General features: G+C 44.8%; 1 protein-coding gene across 1 annotated transcript in view; it reads left to right on the top strand.

Moving 5' to 3' along the window:
- Positions 1-15970, top strand: part of NXF1 (nuclear RNA export factor 1) — a 497551-nt gene that overhangs the window by 69946 nt on the left and 411635 nt on the right. The window contains exons 3-5 of the mRNA XM_078660502.1: positions 9886-10045; positions 10521-10604; positions 10694-10798. Coding sequence (XP_078516628.1) covers positions 9886-10045; positions 10521-10604; positions 10694-10798 — 349 coding nt within the window. The remainder of the gene's footprint in view (positions 1-9885; positions 10046-10520; positions 10605-10693; positions 10799-15970) is intronic.

A 15970-nucleotide genomic window follows, 5' to 3' on the forward strand; every position in this document is an offset into this window, starting at 1 on the left:
CATAAAAACACTAAAACTACTTCTAAATAAACATACACCAGCGCATTCTTTTTGGGACAAATGTATACTTGAAAAAATTATCATGTCCACAGCAGCACCTGTCTTCAGCACAGACGTTCGTGAGCTTAGTACACGTTCTGAGTACCTCCTGAGAATAAACCTCACTCCCTGTAATGGACAACATCAAATTGCACTGAGAATGCAGATGGAATGTTCAGATGGAAAGCGGGCGTGCCTTTAATTTATATGAACCTGTGCGTTTAAAGCCAGTCTAAGCATTAATAAACCATCACTGCTCAAGACAACTGTCCCATCTATGCTCAAGACCACTGGAATTAGGCGATTTTACGTCAGTGGCGGTTCCCGCATAACTATGGATTTGCTGTAATCCCCACATAATCGATCAGCTGCTGCCTAATCTGCAGATTTCATAAAAATGTGCTTGTAAGTCAAAAGTTACAAATAAAACGTTGCAACACTTACATGTTGCAGGGTGGTGGAATGTCCTTTGCATAGGTTGACCGGTCAAGTTTCTGTAGCTTATTTCTGTAAATAGGTGTCAAATTGGTACTGAAATAAAAGCTTTGCTCGCAAAGTATTGTGTGTAAAAATGCCAAAATTGTGAGGTAATACCAACACTAAGTGTGCCGCATAATTTGCCTTTTCTTGCTGCAATATTTAGTCAAAGCAGTCATATCATTTAGTTTTCCCCTGCAGCATGATTCCAGTGGCATGATTATAGCAAGGCCACTGGAATTATGCGAGTGTGCGGCCACAATTATTTTTGCATAGTTATAGATTTTCTGCATTTGTCACTGCATAATCTGTTGATTTTACAGCAAAAACGTTTGTTTTTAGCTTATACAGATCAAAAGTTACTAAAAACAGTGTTGCAGCGCACTGGAAGGCCCTTTGCAAAGCTTGACATTTTGGAGTTAGTGTCCGTATGAGGTGATGGCTTTATGGGTTGGGGAAGGGTTAAAGATTGTAGTGTATTTACCTGTCAGTGTGAGCTCCTTATCAGTATCATGGCAAGGCAGTCCTGGGCCCTAAAGCAATATTCTAAATTATTGGGTTAGTAACTGGCTCTCGACTGCTGCATACACGTGGTGTGCAATGCCAACTGCATCTGCCTACACTGTACATCTGTAATCAAGAGCCTCCCTCGATCGCTGTACGATGTCCCCAGCCCCCTAGAATAGACCAGGGCTCCGATATAAGACTTACAGAAGGTGTCCATGCACCACTCCCACAGGCAGCTGAGCCAGAGAGCACTGTGACTAGCATCATATTGCAGCTCTCTGACGTGCCACCATGTTTAGAAGACAAAGCCGAGCTGAATTGCCCCTACACCACAAAGCAGCATTGAATACTGGCTGCATTACAGGGCAAAGCTCATGAAGTAAGTAGATGCGGTAGCAGCCAGGAAAATGTGCTGCATAGCTAAACACTTATAAGGTCCCAAAGGTGAGACCTGTTGGTTATGCCATTGCTTGTTGTCTTTGGTCGATCTTCTTGCCGTTGTTCTGATTGGCTGTCCCTCTCAGAGTTTTTTGATGAACCCTGGAAGGAACGAAAGGAATGTGCATCAGTGGCCTGATACCTATCAGGTTTTTTAATGTTATCACAATTCCTAAGGTTGTATCTCTTTTCAGAGGACTCCATTTGGAGAGACCCACCCCTAAATTGTGATTTCTTTTTAGAATATATGGTTTCCAATTTCTTTTTAGAAGAAGTGGGTGCTTGCTTCAAGTTATCCTTGTCGGGGCTACCCGCCATTTGTGGCTTCCCTGCTTTTCAGCATAGGTTTCTTTGATAATTTTTGGGAAATCTCGCTCCCTATTTCTAGGTGCTATTTCCCTTAGGCGGCCGTGTATGGCCACTGCTTCCCCCTTTAAATTGGTCAGCATGATTGCAGAGACCTGGTCAAAATTACCTTATTTTCATTCCCACGTCCAGGGTAGGTCCTGCCCCGTACACAGTCTGTATTTGTTTCAATACATCTGGAACAACTGCTAAGGAAGGAGTACCGTGTATTCTTGCATAAACAGCAAAGATTGATCCCCAAGTGGTACAATTCTCAATCGAGGAAACATCTCCATTGTCAAGCAAATGGTTAGCATTCTATGTTTTTCCTGCAGACCCGAATGGGGAAATACTGCTTACAGCTGTGCAATTTATGGTGCTATCCAGAACGGAATTCGCTCCAGTTTGGAAATAATTGTCCCTATTGCTGATTTCAGTGTCTGTGGGTTAATCATAGGTGTTGCCTGGTGTGGACCATCTGGAGCATTTCTCGCAGGTTGAGCTGTTAATGTCGCACAATGAATTGGACAATGTGTCTGTATATCCTAACTGTCTTTGTATATTTTACGTACTTCATCAACTGATATTATTTATCTGTGGATGTGGAATATGTTGCTAAGACCGGCCAGGTCGCTCCTTCTATGCTAAGCAGACCGAGTCACTTGACCGATGTTGTGTGTGGAAGGGCTCCTTTAAACCAGCTTTTATGCTGCTGGTAAGGTACTTTAATGTCTTCTTATGGAATGCTTTCTTCTGGTGGTTCAGCTACAATGTATGTGTGGAAAAAATTAGTCACCGGATCTGCAGGTGGGAACGGAACCCATGAATGGAATACCTCTGATCCGAACACCTCGTTGTGCCTCAATCACAAAGGTATCACAACCACAAGTTGCTGGTTCACTGTGTTCTAACAATTTCATAGTAACTGCATGTCTGCCGTTTTCTGTAATGTTAAGAGCGTTAGCCAACTCTTCCTCCCCATTCCCCGAACCACTGCTCGTGGGCTCAGTCATTCTCAAAAAAGAAGAAGAAATGTTTTTTTGAATTTTTTTATTTAAGATTTTGCACAATGTTGGGAACCTTTTATCCGTACAAGCTTGCTAAACCTTCAGCCAGTACACAGAGTATATCTGCTCAGCTGATGCGGAATTCCCTTCCCACTTCGGACGTCTCTGAATGGTGTGAGTAGGGCTTTTCTGAAAAAGCACTACTGAACCACTCAGATTTTCACTGTTAACCCCTTCAGTGCTAATGACAAGGGTAACTCGTCATGGAGTTTCCATTGATTTCAATGGAAATTGCATGCGGAGCCATAAAACACCTTAGCATCCAAGTGGTTAATATAAGAAACAAACGTTGGCGGCGCCATGTCGTGTAGTTCCTAGGAGTCCCCCAGGAACTGTGCTCTTTGGATGACCTAAACTGAGTGTTTGGTGTCCCATCCGCTTCCGTACACCCCCACAGGATATGTCAGCTGCAAGACCAGATAGCTCTACAGTGCCACTCCCACCCCCCTGCATATTAGTTTCTGACAACCACTGAACATGACAACCCTGATTACTCCGGGATCGTGGAAAAACAGTACAGCACTTTTCACTCAGATACTCGTGCTTGCTTTCTCTCAGAAAATACACAGGTTGGGGATTAGGACGTTTCAGTAAATATTTATTGGTCCAGCGACAGCCTTGTGCAGAACATATGTGCTGCGACAATCGGGCGACACTCATACGAAAGCGATTTCTAGTACCAGTATAGTAAATCGTCCATACATTTCTACCATAGTGCTAATAAAATGAACATAAGCAGTTCAGATAAAAATAGTAGCACTTGCATATGCCTAAAATGATCGCGCTAAGTAATTTGCCTAAATGTACCTAGCCTAACCTGGATGTGTAGGTGCATATACGTATAGCTATGTGTATCTGTAGCCAGGAAACCCCTGGGGAAGAACCAGCCCCCTCACGTGATGGTTTAGAACGAAGTTCCCCGTCTCTGAGTCGAGGATGACAACCCCCAAGTGATTTCAGACCGCTGTGTCGAAGATTCTGCATACTGGACTCCCCTCTGAGCCTGGAAGGAATTCTCCTTAAATTTGAGGGGGGGGGGGGAGAGGGGGAGTTGAGGCTCTTCTATACTAAAATGGTCATTCCAGGCTTTTTTCTATATTCAATATTTTTTTTAAACCACCGTGGATATTTTAAAAACAATCATAAAGGTTTTGAAAACAATCACCAATGCTTTTCTAAACAAGTGTGATCATCCACAGCTGGCTCTTGGCCAAGGACTTTATATAGAATAAACCTGCTGTGCCTGGGGACATGTTTATGTACGTCAGGTACAGGGATTATATTATGATAGAATACTTAGAGTCTGGTGTCGAGGAAACATGAGCAAGCTACTAGGTAAAAGGTCACCTGTTTAGAATAGTTATTGTCACGTGGATGGGACAATGTATGTAAAGATGGAGTATAGATCGATGGGACTATCCAAAAATACATGACCGTTCCGAAGGAGAACATGCCCATTTGGCCCTGCATCTAGCCCAACACAGGTAAAGGTCAAATATCGAGACCTAGATGAGGGCGAAGAAGAACAAGCTGAAGAACCTGGTTCTGCAAATCGCACCCATTTACTAGGTCAACTTACTAGAAAATCTTATAAGTCTTTCCAAGACGACCAAGACAACATGATCATGAACTAAATAATCAGGTTTGTTTTGGTAGACATGTTGCAGTCTGTTGAAACAGATACGGACACTGCAAGTTCTTTGAGATTAAAGACAACTGCAACCCTTTCATTGAACAGGAGGAATAGGCCAGTATTCCTTTAGTTTAGAGGATGTTACCAACCTTCCAGTTTTCAACCATTTCAACAGCTGTACCGTCAAGATTACACACAACAATGTAGACCCCCCCACCAATAGGGTTTTACATTAAGCCTCCCCTCGAAGATGATCTACAAACCATTCTTGCAGAAACTAACTTCTGATAAAACAGATATTATGGAAGCAAAGGTCATGATAATTCCTGAATTGCTTGTAGGAGAAAGAATCAACTTAAAAAAAAAAAATTAAAAAATTTGAGTTTTATATAGCGCAAACCACACCGGAGGATATCTGGTATCTGAGCGCTTTACAGGAGCACCAGTTTCATTACAGACAGACACATTCATTTTTGTTAGGCACACTGAGATTGTGATTTGCCCAGAATCACTGGATGTTGAGCGTTGTTGCCAAGACTCGAACCTTGTTCCCCAGCTTCGAGGTCGACCGCTCTAGCCCTAAGGCTACATCCTCTCCCCAACTTTTTACAGACTATGGTAGATATAACTTCTGACTGCTGGGTATTAGGTCTGATACACTTTGGCTGCACACTAGAATCCGCTCAAAAGCCAACACCACTGTCCAGAGGACCCCAAGAACATCTTTGTCTGTTAGAAGCTGAGTTTTAAATAATGTTGCAGAAAGGGGTAATTGAGCAAGTCCCTATTTACCAGAGAAATTTAGGATTTTAGTCTTGCTTTTTCCTGATTTAAAAAGGAAGAAATCTGGAGAATGATTTTTGGCTTAACGAAATTAAAACCAATCTCTCAAGTAGCAGCCCTTTCTTATGATAAATTTACAAGAAGCCCTCAACTAGTTCAACAAGTAGTTTACATGACATCCTTAGACTTAAAGGGTGTATATTCACACCATTCTTCCAAATCATTTGGAACAGTGGTTCCCAACCTTTTGACTCCTGAGGATCCCCACTGAGTCCCCACTGGAAGTCGGGGACCCCCAAGCATTTTGTATGATTTAAATTTCAAACATTAAAACAATAATTCGCAAAAAGTTTACAAACAAGAACACACCAAACACTCAAATTACTAAAGATTTTATTATGTTTTATTAAAAAAAAGTGCAAAAATGTCAACATTTTGATGGGAAGGTTGGTGCTGCATCTCGGCAACAAACTTTTCAAAGTTTGGTTTTATTTCGCGGTATGAGGCTCATGCCCATGCCAGGGCCGGACTGAGAACCCAAAGCAGCCCCTACAAATGTTGTCGGACCAGTTCCCATACGGTGCATAGCGAGTGCAGCACTTTTGTCATTATATATTCAATGGTATTCGCTTTTAAAGCGTAGTAAATGATGACCTTACTGTTCACCGTGATATGACAATCTTTGTTGGGGCTTTTGAATGATTCCCTTGCTATCACCCTCCAATATTGGCTCTCATCTCTCCATAGCCCCTCTGTCACATGTATTTCAATTGTTTTATAGCACCTCTCATACTAGTTTAGGGTGTCGGAGCACTTTACATCACACACATACAGAGACAAATAATACATGTGTAAATCCATGCATAAAAAATGTTACATAAGGCAAAGGGGACTGCAAGGTGTAGGATTCACATCTCATCCATACTGGTAGGCATTTTTTAAGAGTGCTTGGTTGGGGGAAGCACAAACTCATGATTCACAGCATAACATTGACATTCACAACAGCTTTGACTTTGATAATAAGAATGTATTCAGCATCAGGATAATGAAAGACCGGGAAAAAAACATAACTTTCTAACTTGTACAATGCAGTTTGCATGCAGCTCTTTGATGGCGCTTCATAGCTCACAGTGCTAGATTACAATTGGAACTTATGAACTACACAGTAACTAAAGAATCTCTGTGACAAAAACAGTAACCTACTGAGCCATGCACCTAAAATACTGTTTTTTGATGTGCATGGTACACGTTCTGTACAGCAGGCGTATTAACCATCTGGGCTACCTTAGATGAATCAAATCTGTCAATTAACAAAACTCCCATCTCTCTCCAGCAAGTACATTAATCACCAGAGTTATCTTTACACTTTTATTTTCGCCCGAAAACTGCTGGATATAAAAGTAACGTTGAAGTGCTTTTAAAACTGTTGCCTTCAGCACCCCTGGGACTGTGTCACCTGGGGGTCTGTGGACCACAGGTTGGGAACCGCTGATTTGGAATATTGACAAAGTGTTTGGCTGCGGTAGCAGTTCATCTAAGAAAACAAGTACATACCATATTTTCATACCTAGGCTACTGGCTAGTCAAAGGAAACTCTCACAAATCTCCAAAGAGATAAACAAGAGACAACTTGCTGATCTTCCACAAATTGGGGCTTAGTTTGAATGAAAAGAAATACTGCTTAATACCCTCAAGAGAAATACAATTTGTAGTAGCAAGTTTAGACACCGTGCAACACAGGACCTTTCTGTCAAAGGGAGTATAACTTCTAACCTCAATGGCTAAGACTTGGCATCTGCTCTTTAGACATAACCTCTTGTGCATCCCCATGATCCCCTATTGCTGTCTTCATCTGAGACCCTTTCAAGAGGACAAGGAATGGCTTCAGGTTCAGGCATCATTCGAGGAATCATACAGGTAGCAAACAAATGGTAAAAATGCGTTACCATGGTGGGCTCAGTCTAAAAATCTCAATGTAGGGTTGTCCTATTTACAAGGAAAAGTTCCCTTCAATAAGACCATAGATCCTTAGGAGGTTGGGGAGCGCACTTGCAGAAGCTAGCAACCTGCTTAAATGGTCCCCCAAACAGACCCTCCAGCATTTCGCGAGTTCGCGATTTACGAAAAAATCGCGAAATCAGAGGACTAGCACGGTGGTCGCAATATTTCCAATTGTGGCCACGATATTTACAAAAAAGTTTGTACTGGGAGACAGCAAAACAAACAATGCCCTTTTATTGGCTGTGCGCGCTCGTCATTCCTTGCCGCCGTCCAATATCTGTTTTCTCCTGGCCTGTGAGAGGCGATCAAGAAGAAAAATATGTGCAGCTTTTACGGTCGCTTTTTTCTCATAACAAGTCTGCGAAAAATCGGAGCCTTGATCGACCGCAATTAATGAGAAAAATAACCACCCATTAGGTTGCCAGATATTTTCTTCAGGCGTCCACAGCCACTTGATGTTTTTGAAGTTACAGTAGTTTGAATTCTAAGCTGACCTACAAAAGCATCGGGCTTCACAGGATTTAGAATCATTTACCTGCCTGTGTTGTAACGGCACGTGCCGTTTTGCCAACATGTCTTCGCTCACAAGGACATTTCGAGAATAAGTTGCTGTGCGGCTGTAGTGTTTAGAGAGCTGTTTAATTTTGAAAGCTTCAATGCGGTCTACTAAATTAGAACTAAACTCACTAAAGATCCTATGATGAACAGTAATATCAAGCAATTACACAAAGGGGCGAATCTGAATATTCTAGTGGTTTTCATTCAAACCGGATTTCATTTAATTAATTTTGTGAGCGAGTGCACTACATGAAAACCTTAAGCTTTTGCAGTTTACTAATTGTGTGCTTATAAATGCTGGCATTTGTATCCTGGAAATATATGCAATAGACACAGGCATGTATACACACACACAGATAAATTCAGAAAAATTCCCTTGAAATTTCATGCAAGCCAACAAACATACAGTCACTTTTAAATATGCACACACCTACAGACAAAAATAGATAGATTTGAAAGAGAAAGAAAAATTGCGGCTGCCACGTTCCCAAGCTTATCCAGACACCGATTGGATATAATGGAACATGCAGTGGAGACTGCATCCCTTATATGGTAAAGTATGGAACCAGGGTGAACCCACCCCCCCCATGACTAAGCAATAAATAGAGCCCATCCATGAAGAGTACTGTAGGAGCCCACACTCTTCATAAGGTATATCCGATTTCTGATATACCAAATAAAGAGCCTGCGTCTTACACCAATAATCTTAAAAACTTATTTTGAGAACCCAACCAACGCAGTGGAAAGAGTACTTCATACATTAGACATTTAAAGGTGTATAAAATGTTATATTGCCGGAACATTTTTCTAGCAGTCTGATCAGTTAATATTGTCCTGCGGTTCTCCGTGAAGAGGGCAACCACTATTGAAACACTAAGTCCACATGAGGTCGCACACTGCTCGTCCCATCAGCGTGTGACCCTGGAGCATGATGGTCGATGTAGTCAGGTATCAGCGGGTGCGCTTTTACCCGGGTCTCGAGTCTTCAAGGTATTCACTTGGTGTGCTTGCCATCCCTGGACACGTGTTTCGCGTTCATTAACGCTCATCAGCAGGGATTAGGCCTGTGAACGGGGTTGCTGCATGGGCTGCTGAAAGTGTTCATAGGTCCAGATACCTTTTAAGGCACGCAGATGCGTTATCTCGAGGTCGTCACCTCACACCGGCTCAAGGGAGCCTGTATAAATAGTAAGTCCACATGAGGTCGCACAATGCTCGTCCCATCAGCGTGTGACCCCGGAGCATGACACTCACTGGGTTTCTGCAGCCATACTCTATTGCCATAATAAGATGGGATACCCGCTTCAAGGAAATGTAAAAGCACATTCCACCTGAAGTGCGTCTACATCTACAGTTTTATTTTTCGGCGTTCCAATAGTGGGCATTTGCAGAGCATCCACATGAAAGAACATAAACACTTTTTACTCTGCATTATTGTCTGGACTCCACACTTGACAGAGATGCAGCAGTGGGACATACAGCGCTAAGTCATATTTTTCATTAAGATGAACCTGTCTTTTCTCCGTCGCCCTTTCTATTATCTGTATAAAGTTACTGCTGCTACTCTGATTCAAGCATGTGAATCTACGAAAGACCCAGCATTGGAGAAAAATAATTATCCAGTATTGGTATCTTTCATAGATTCACATGTGACTCCCCCTCAGACTCCCCTATATTGCACTCAATTTAAAAACACTTGTGCTACAAAATCTGAACCTGGGGACCTCTGTGAGGAAGGGTGAAGTATGTGCTGATTGTCCGAGATTCATATCATTTGAAAATTATGTGGATAGGCTTCATCTGTGACTGTAAGGGTTTTCTGCCTATACTTGACATTTTATACCATGGGACTCCTAGCTCGAAGACCTGGATGAATCAAGCAACACTGGAGAACTATAGTTACAGGTAAGGTGCTTTTTCTTTATTAACTAACAATACTTTGCCCCCTGATTTCAGGGACTGATTGGTAAAAAGTAGGTTAGTCCTTGATCTACTGACCTCAGTTCAGCAATAATTTAGATTTCCTCTTTTACACAGCAAGCCCTATGGGCAGAGACCACACAGACATGGTGACGACTTTGCTGCTCATGACCAAGGTGGTCCATCTAATATCCACATCACAGTGAAACGTGCCACTCCTCCCTGTGACCTACTAGGAGGCAACAAAAGTGTCCGAAAATTTTGGTTCAGGGTCACGGTAAGGTTTGGAGCCAGTAGCCATGAGCTTCTGATGCTGGAGAGTGGGCGAATGGAGTAAGTTGGGAGAAACAAATGCCCATTGATAGATTGTAGTCTTCTGGTGGGTCCAACTGCAAGAGGACAGTAGAGGACTTTTAGACAGGGCTAGTTTATATTATACCTGTTGATTAGGGATCTCTGCTGCGTGTGTGGGTGTAGATTAATATAGACCTGAGAGTGAATACAAGGGTTCATGGTAAGGAGTCAAGAGGGAGGTATTGTACTTGGAACAAGGGAAGCTAGCTTTTATGAGATGCTGGGGGGGTGGGGTGGGGGGTGGTAGAGGTAATCTGGAAACGCATTGTCTTGTACTTAATTCCTGAGAAGGACATATGCTAAAGGTTTGGTAGTGTGAAAGATGAACATGTAATGGCTGTGGTTTTCACATCCGTAAACCATTAGCTGCTTTCATCCGTCTTCTCCTTTGGCTCTAGATACCGCAGGGCAAGAAGTTTGATAAGAATTGGATCCTGTCTTCTATTCAGAGTGCTTGCGGTGTTCCAATTATCCCTATACAGGTAAGGTGCCCTGCAATCTACAGCTCTAACAATGGCCACAAGACCACTATCAGTAGGACAGTTCGCTCACCTTCTTTCTTTCACTTTAGTTTCATCTCAGCAATATGCGAGTAATATTCTTTGTGGAGGGGGAACAGGTGGCATGTGCTCTACAAGAGGTTAACAGGAGAATCACAGACCCGGATGGGAACAAGGTATGATAAAACCCACACAACTGTTGCTTTTTCCTGACCAGAACTGTTTCTCAAATACTATGTTTCCCCCACACCCCTGAAGGGAACTCCAAATCAACTGAACTAACTGCGGTTGCTTTATTTGTTTTTGTGTTTTTATGTGCTTGTGAAAAATGTTTTTGAAAAGAAGGCTAAAGTATGATAGGATCCCTGTTGGAGCATCCTGTTAAAAAGGTGTTGTTGATTTACATGATTACTTCTACCAAAGTCCTTTGGTATAAGGATGCTTGGCAAGCTGCTTTCAGTATATCTGGTTTCGCAGTGTGAATATTTTCTGGATTAATATGCTGTACTTTATTCTGAAATCTAGTGGTTACATCTGGAATACTTTGTGTCTCTTTTTTTTTGTGTGTGCACTTGGCTGTTACTGACCACTATCTGGTGCCATGTCCATCCTCCAGTGACATTAGATGTAGTGTCCGGAAGTTCCTGTGTGTGATTGCCATATTAAAATTATTTTTTTCCGCAGTCACTGAAGAACTCAAAGGTTTTAATGAAAGAAAGGGGAAAAACATGGAAGATGTGAGGAAAACTAGAGTATTGCTGATGCCAAGCAAAAAACATTTAAGAACGCAGAATACCTGAAAGTATTCGAGGTTATTCCCATGAGAAGGCAAACCTGTGAGTCCGAGTATGGAGAGAAGTGTGGCATATGCTCCTTTCCGATTTTTTTTTTCCCGAAGTGCCACCATAAGTTAGCATACAAAGATAGCCAAGAGGTGTGCATTTTTTGCCTACCGTAGGACCACTGCATGGGGGGGCTGTGACACACATGCCTAATTTCAGTTGAATATGGAGGTCAAAACTGGAAAAGATTTGAAAAAGACACCGAAAGACAGCTAGCCATGAACAACATCAGTTAACGCTTCAGGGGTTGCAATAAGGTTGAGCCAAAACCTTAGTACTATAGGTCCTGGAAGAGTAAGTCACATGGCACCAAAACCAAAAGCTAGGGGGTGGGGGAGGTGCACAAACATAAGGAACCCTATGAGTCAAAGTCAAAAGAGACTTTTGGCAGTAAATCTTTGGATTTAGCCTCCACTTCGAAAGGCGATTGAGACTGTGGGGGAACATGGGCTGATGAGAGAAGGGCTTGAAGTTGAAAATTGTGTCAATCGCAAGCAAAAATCTTTGGGGAGAAAAAGGGTAAAAAAAACGCTGACTCGAGGCTAAAATGGAGTCTATAATAAAGAGGAAGAAATGAATGTGATTCCTTGCAGGCATACCATATTCCTAAGAATACTCTGTTGCAGGGGATGTTCCTCAAGAAGAGGAACACACAGAGCTGATTTCTCCCTTTACCCCCACACCCAGATTTGTCACCAGAGCCCTAAGAGGAAGAATAGGAGGTCGTCTTTGACTATAAAGTGAGCAATAATCAAAGCAGTATGGAGCATATCCATATCTTTAGGTTGAAACAGAAGAGGTGTGGCAGGATCTAGACACCCATTTCCCCTCCAAGGAAAGTGTCAAGTCATATATCTCTTGGCTCTCATTTCCCGCAAAAAGGCCTTGACGCCTAAACCTTAAGTCGACGCCGAAAAGAAAAGGAAGACCCCGGCATTCAACGCCGAAAGGGCCCTCGAAGTCGAAAAGAAGACGTGAGGAAGAAATGGCTGCGCTATTACAAAGGAAAAACGAATTTGATGAATTTATTAATGGAGTATCGAATGCCTGAAGCACCAGAAGTCGAACCAGAAACAGTCGACACCGAAAAGGAGGGAAGATGCTTTCCTCCAATCCCCACCAACACTGGAACCCGGGGCGAAGACCTGAGGAATACTGAAACGTACCGGAGGAGGAAGGAAACGAAGAAAACTTCGAAGAAAACTTCGAGGACGAGTGAACGATCTCGACACAGAGTCCAGAGGAGGAAATCTGCAACTATCCCTCGAAAAGCATCTCCCCAGATGACATGCTTCCTAAATGAAATCGTTAAAAGGGCTGTAAACCAGTTTGGGGTGCCCCTTGAGGAAGAAAAGGGGAACATGTTCCTGCTGGAAACTCTGGCACCTGCAACAAAGGGAAAACAATATCTAGCCATGAAACAAATGTGGGATCACACTGCTTCACCTCTCAGCGGGTTCACCCTAAGCTTATGGTGGATGCAGTTCATCAAGCGTGTGTACTTGCACAAAAGTTATTTCGAGTGTTTCACAGGTTGGTGCAGATCAGTGCTGGCCATTCTAAACACGTGTTTCTGGATTCTTATTCGTCATCAGTAGAGATTAGGCATAAAACAGATTTGGGTTGCTGAGCAGGCTGCCAAAGTCTTCTCGGGTCACAGTACCTCTCCAGGCGTGCAGGTGCCTCTCCACGAGCTTGTCCGCTCAAAGCGGCTCAAGGGATACTTTTAAACAGGAAACAAATGTGGGATCACACTGCTTCACCTCCCAGCGGGTTCGCCCCTAAGCATATGGTGGATGCAGTTCATCAAGCGTGTGTACTTGCACAAAAGTTCTTTCGAGTGTTCACCAGGATGGTGCAGATCAATGCTGGCCATCTCTAAACATGTGTTTCTGGAGTTCGAGGCATGTGGGCTGCCGAATTCATATCTATAGCCTAGATCGCCGCCTAGGTTGGGTCCGGATGATTGCACATTGTTGTCCTGGAAGAGTCTTCGAAGTATCACGAGATAGGTGGCTCCTCCCCTGACTACAGTGCGCATGGGCATCGACTCCATCCCTAGATTGATTTTTTTCCGCATTGGGTTCGGATGTATATCGTTAACTCCGGTTCGGAATCGATCAAAAAACTAACTTTTTGCAGGCAAAAGGCCTTTTTCGAACCGTCGGTATTGTTTGCGTTCGTTGCCCAACTTACTCCAACTCTTCGAGTCAGAGATCCGGGGAGTCGCGTGACTCTTCGGGATTGAGGCCCGGTCGACGCAGCAAGACTTCGACGGCATGGAGCGGAGTCCGTTCAAGCGCTGTCCCGTGTGTGGATCCAAGTACCCACACATCGACGTCCACCCAGTCTGCAATAAATGCCTGTCGCCGGACCACGACGAGGCCAAACTGTATGGCCTGTTCCAGGTTCGATCTAAGAAGACCATCAGGCTTCGGCGCGCCTCGAGGCCCAGCGTTCGGCTCCAGCACCAGTAGCCATCTTCGTCAACGAAGAAGCGGACGAGCAGCAGGTTCACCTTCAAATTTCACCTCCATTGGTGGTCGTCGAGTCCGACTACGAGGCGGACGCTGAAGGCCAAGACGTGGAGGACGTCGTCGACGAGGTAGGGACGACGACGAGGCCTACGGGGCCATGTAAGATTGCTCAGAGAAGAGCTATACCCGTTCGTACTTTTACTATGGCTCGGGTCGAGGGATCGCCACATGGCCTTACCCAAGACCTTCCACCAAGATCCACGGCCCCGCCTTCCGGCCGGGCTACGGACACTTCGGCAGAGCCGCCATTGTCTACATCGAAACCGAAAACTGAAACCAACGGTGTCGACGAAGACTAAAATGGCCGACACGCCATCGAAACCGAAGACGTCTGCTCCCCCATCGACGCCGTCGTCTTCGGAGGCCTCTAGGCCGAAAAAAGTTGTCGGACCGTCTACGGCGCCGAAAGTTGTCAAGGAGCCCGGCTCACGGAAGGCCGTTGAATCTGTGTCGAGCAAGACAGTCGACCCGAAGCCCAAGAAGGCGATCGAGGCCGCTCCGGGAAAGGCCGTCAAGCCAAAAGCCATAAAGCCTGTCGACACTACGTCTACCAAGGGCGCGGCGTCAAAGTCTGCGACCCCGACGCCGGAAGGTCAAGGCTGCCGATCCGAAGCAGTCTGCGGCAGTGGTCAAAGGTCTCGGCGCACCAGTAAAGGATGCTCCTGCGCCTCGGACGGAGAAACAGACGGCGTCCGCGCGCGGATCTTCTCCTGGACGCGGACCGAGGACAACGGTCGGGTTGACGAAACCATCCGCTTCCTTTACGAAGCAGGTCTCGGACTCCCTCAAACGAATTAAAGACAAGGCTTCTGCGTCGGAACCGAAGACACATTCCGCACCGAAGCAAGCTGCCCAAACGACACAGGCTTCCACGCCGCTCCTCTTCACGCTACCGCCTAAGGTGGCGCCGAAGGCCTTTGCTCCGCGGTCGGTGTCTACGGACACGGTGGTGTCGAACATAACTCCCCGTCTGGGGCCAGCAGCATCGACCACACGCTTCATCGGAGCACTCAGAGCAGTTTATCGATGCCGACACCGGAAGGCTGTCCCTTTACAAAAGGAAGATTACGGCATCACAGCCTTTGGAGTCCTTTAGGATTCCACTAAAGCGCAAAAAGCCTGCAGAGGACACACCTGTCTTGACTGAGCCGGTTGTTCCACAGACTCTAAGAAGTGCAACACCCTCGCCCACCTATTCTGATGGCGGGGATGTGGATGAGCAGGATGAGGAGTACAATTTTCCCCACCAACATGGACCCTGATGAGCAACGGGACTCGTGGGTGGAGCCAGGTGATCAAGGAGATCAGCAGGCAGCCCTTGACCCCCAAGTGTTCAACATCAAGACGTCTCCCACTGAAGATTCCACAGCATTTTATGCTTTGATTGAGAGGGCAGCCAAAAACCATAATGTTGATCTGCATGCTGACCCTGTGGAGGCTGACTTTCTTTTTGACACTTTCTCCACTGCTGAAAAGACTGTGAAGACTCTTCCCATGCTAAAAGGGGTCCTCAGGCATACTGCGGACATTTTTAAGGAGCCCACAAGGTCAAGGGTTGTTAACCCTCGGATTGAGAAGAAATACAGGCCGGCACCTGGCGATCCAACATACATAAGGGGCCAGTTGCCGTTGGACTCTTTGGTGGTCTCTAATGCCCGCAAACGGGCAAACTCCCAAACCACGGGTGAAGCTCCTCCCCCAGACAAAGAGTCAAAAGTGCTGGAGGCATCAGGGAAGAGAGTAGCAGCTCAGGCAGCCAACATCTGGCGTATTCCAACACGCAGGCACTATTGGCCAGATACGACAGGGCACACTATGACACCCTAGAGACCCTGTTGCAACACCTGCCAGATCAGTACAAAGAGGGAGCTGAGATGCTGATCCAAGAGGGAAAGCTCATTCGAACGCTGCTATAAAGTGTGCACTAGACGTAGCTGATACAGCAGCAAGGGCTATCAACACTAGCGTG

The sequence above is a fragment of the Lissotriton helveticus genome, chromosome 9 (assembly GCF_964261635.1).
Source record: "Lissotriton helveticus chromosome 9, aLisHel1.1, whole genome shotgun sequence".
Classification (NCBI taxonomy): Eukaryota; Metazoa; Chordata; class Amphibia; order Caudata; family Salamandridae; genus Lissotriton; species Lissotriton helveticus.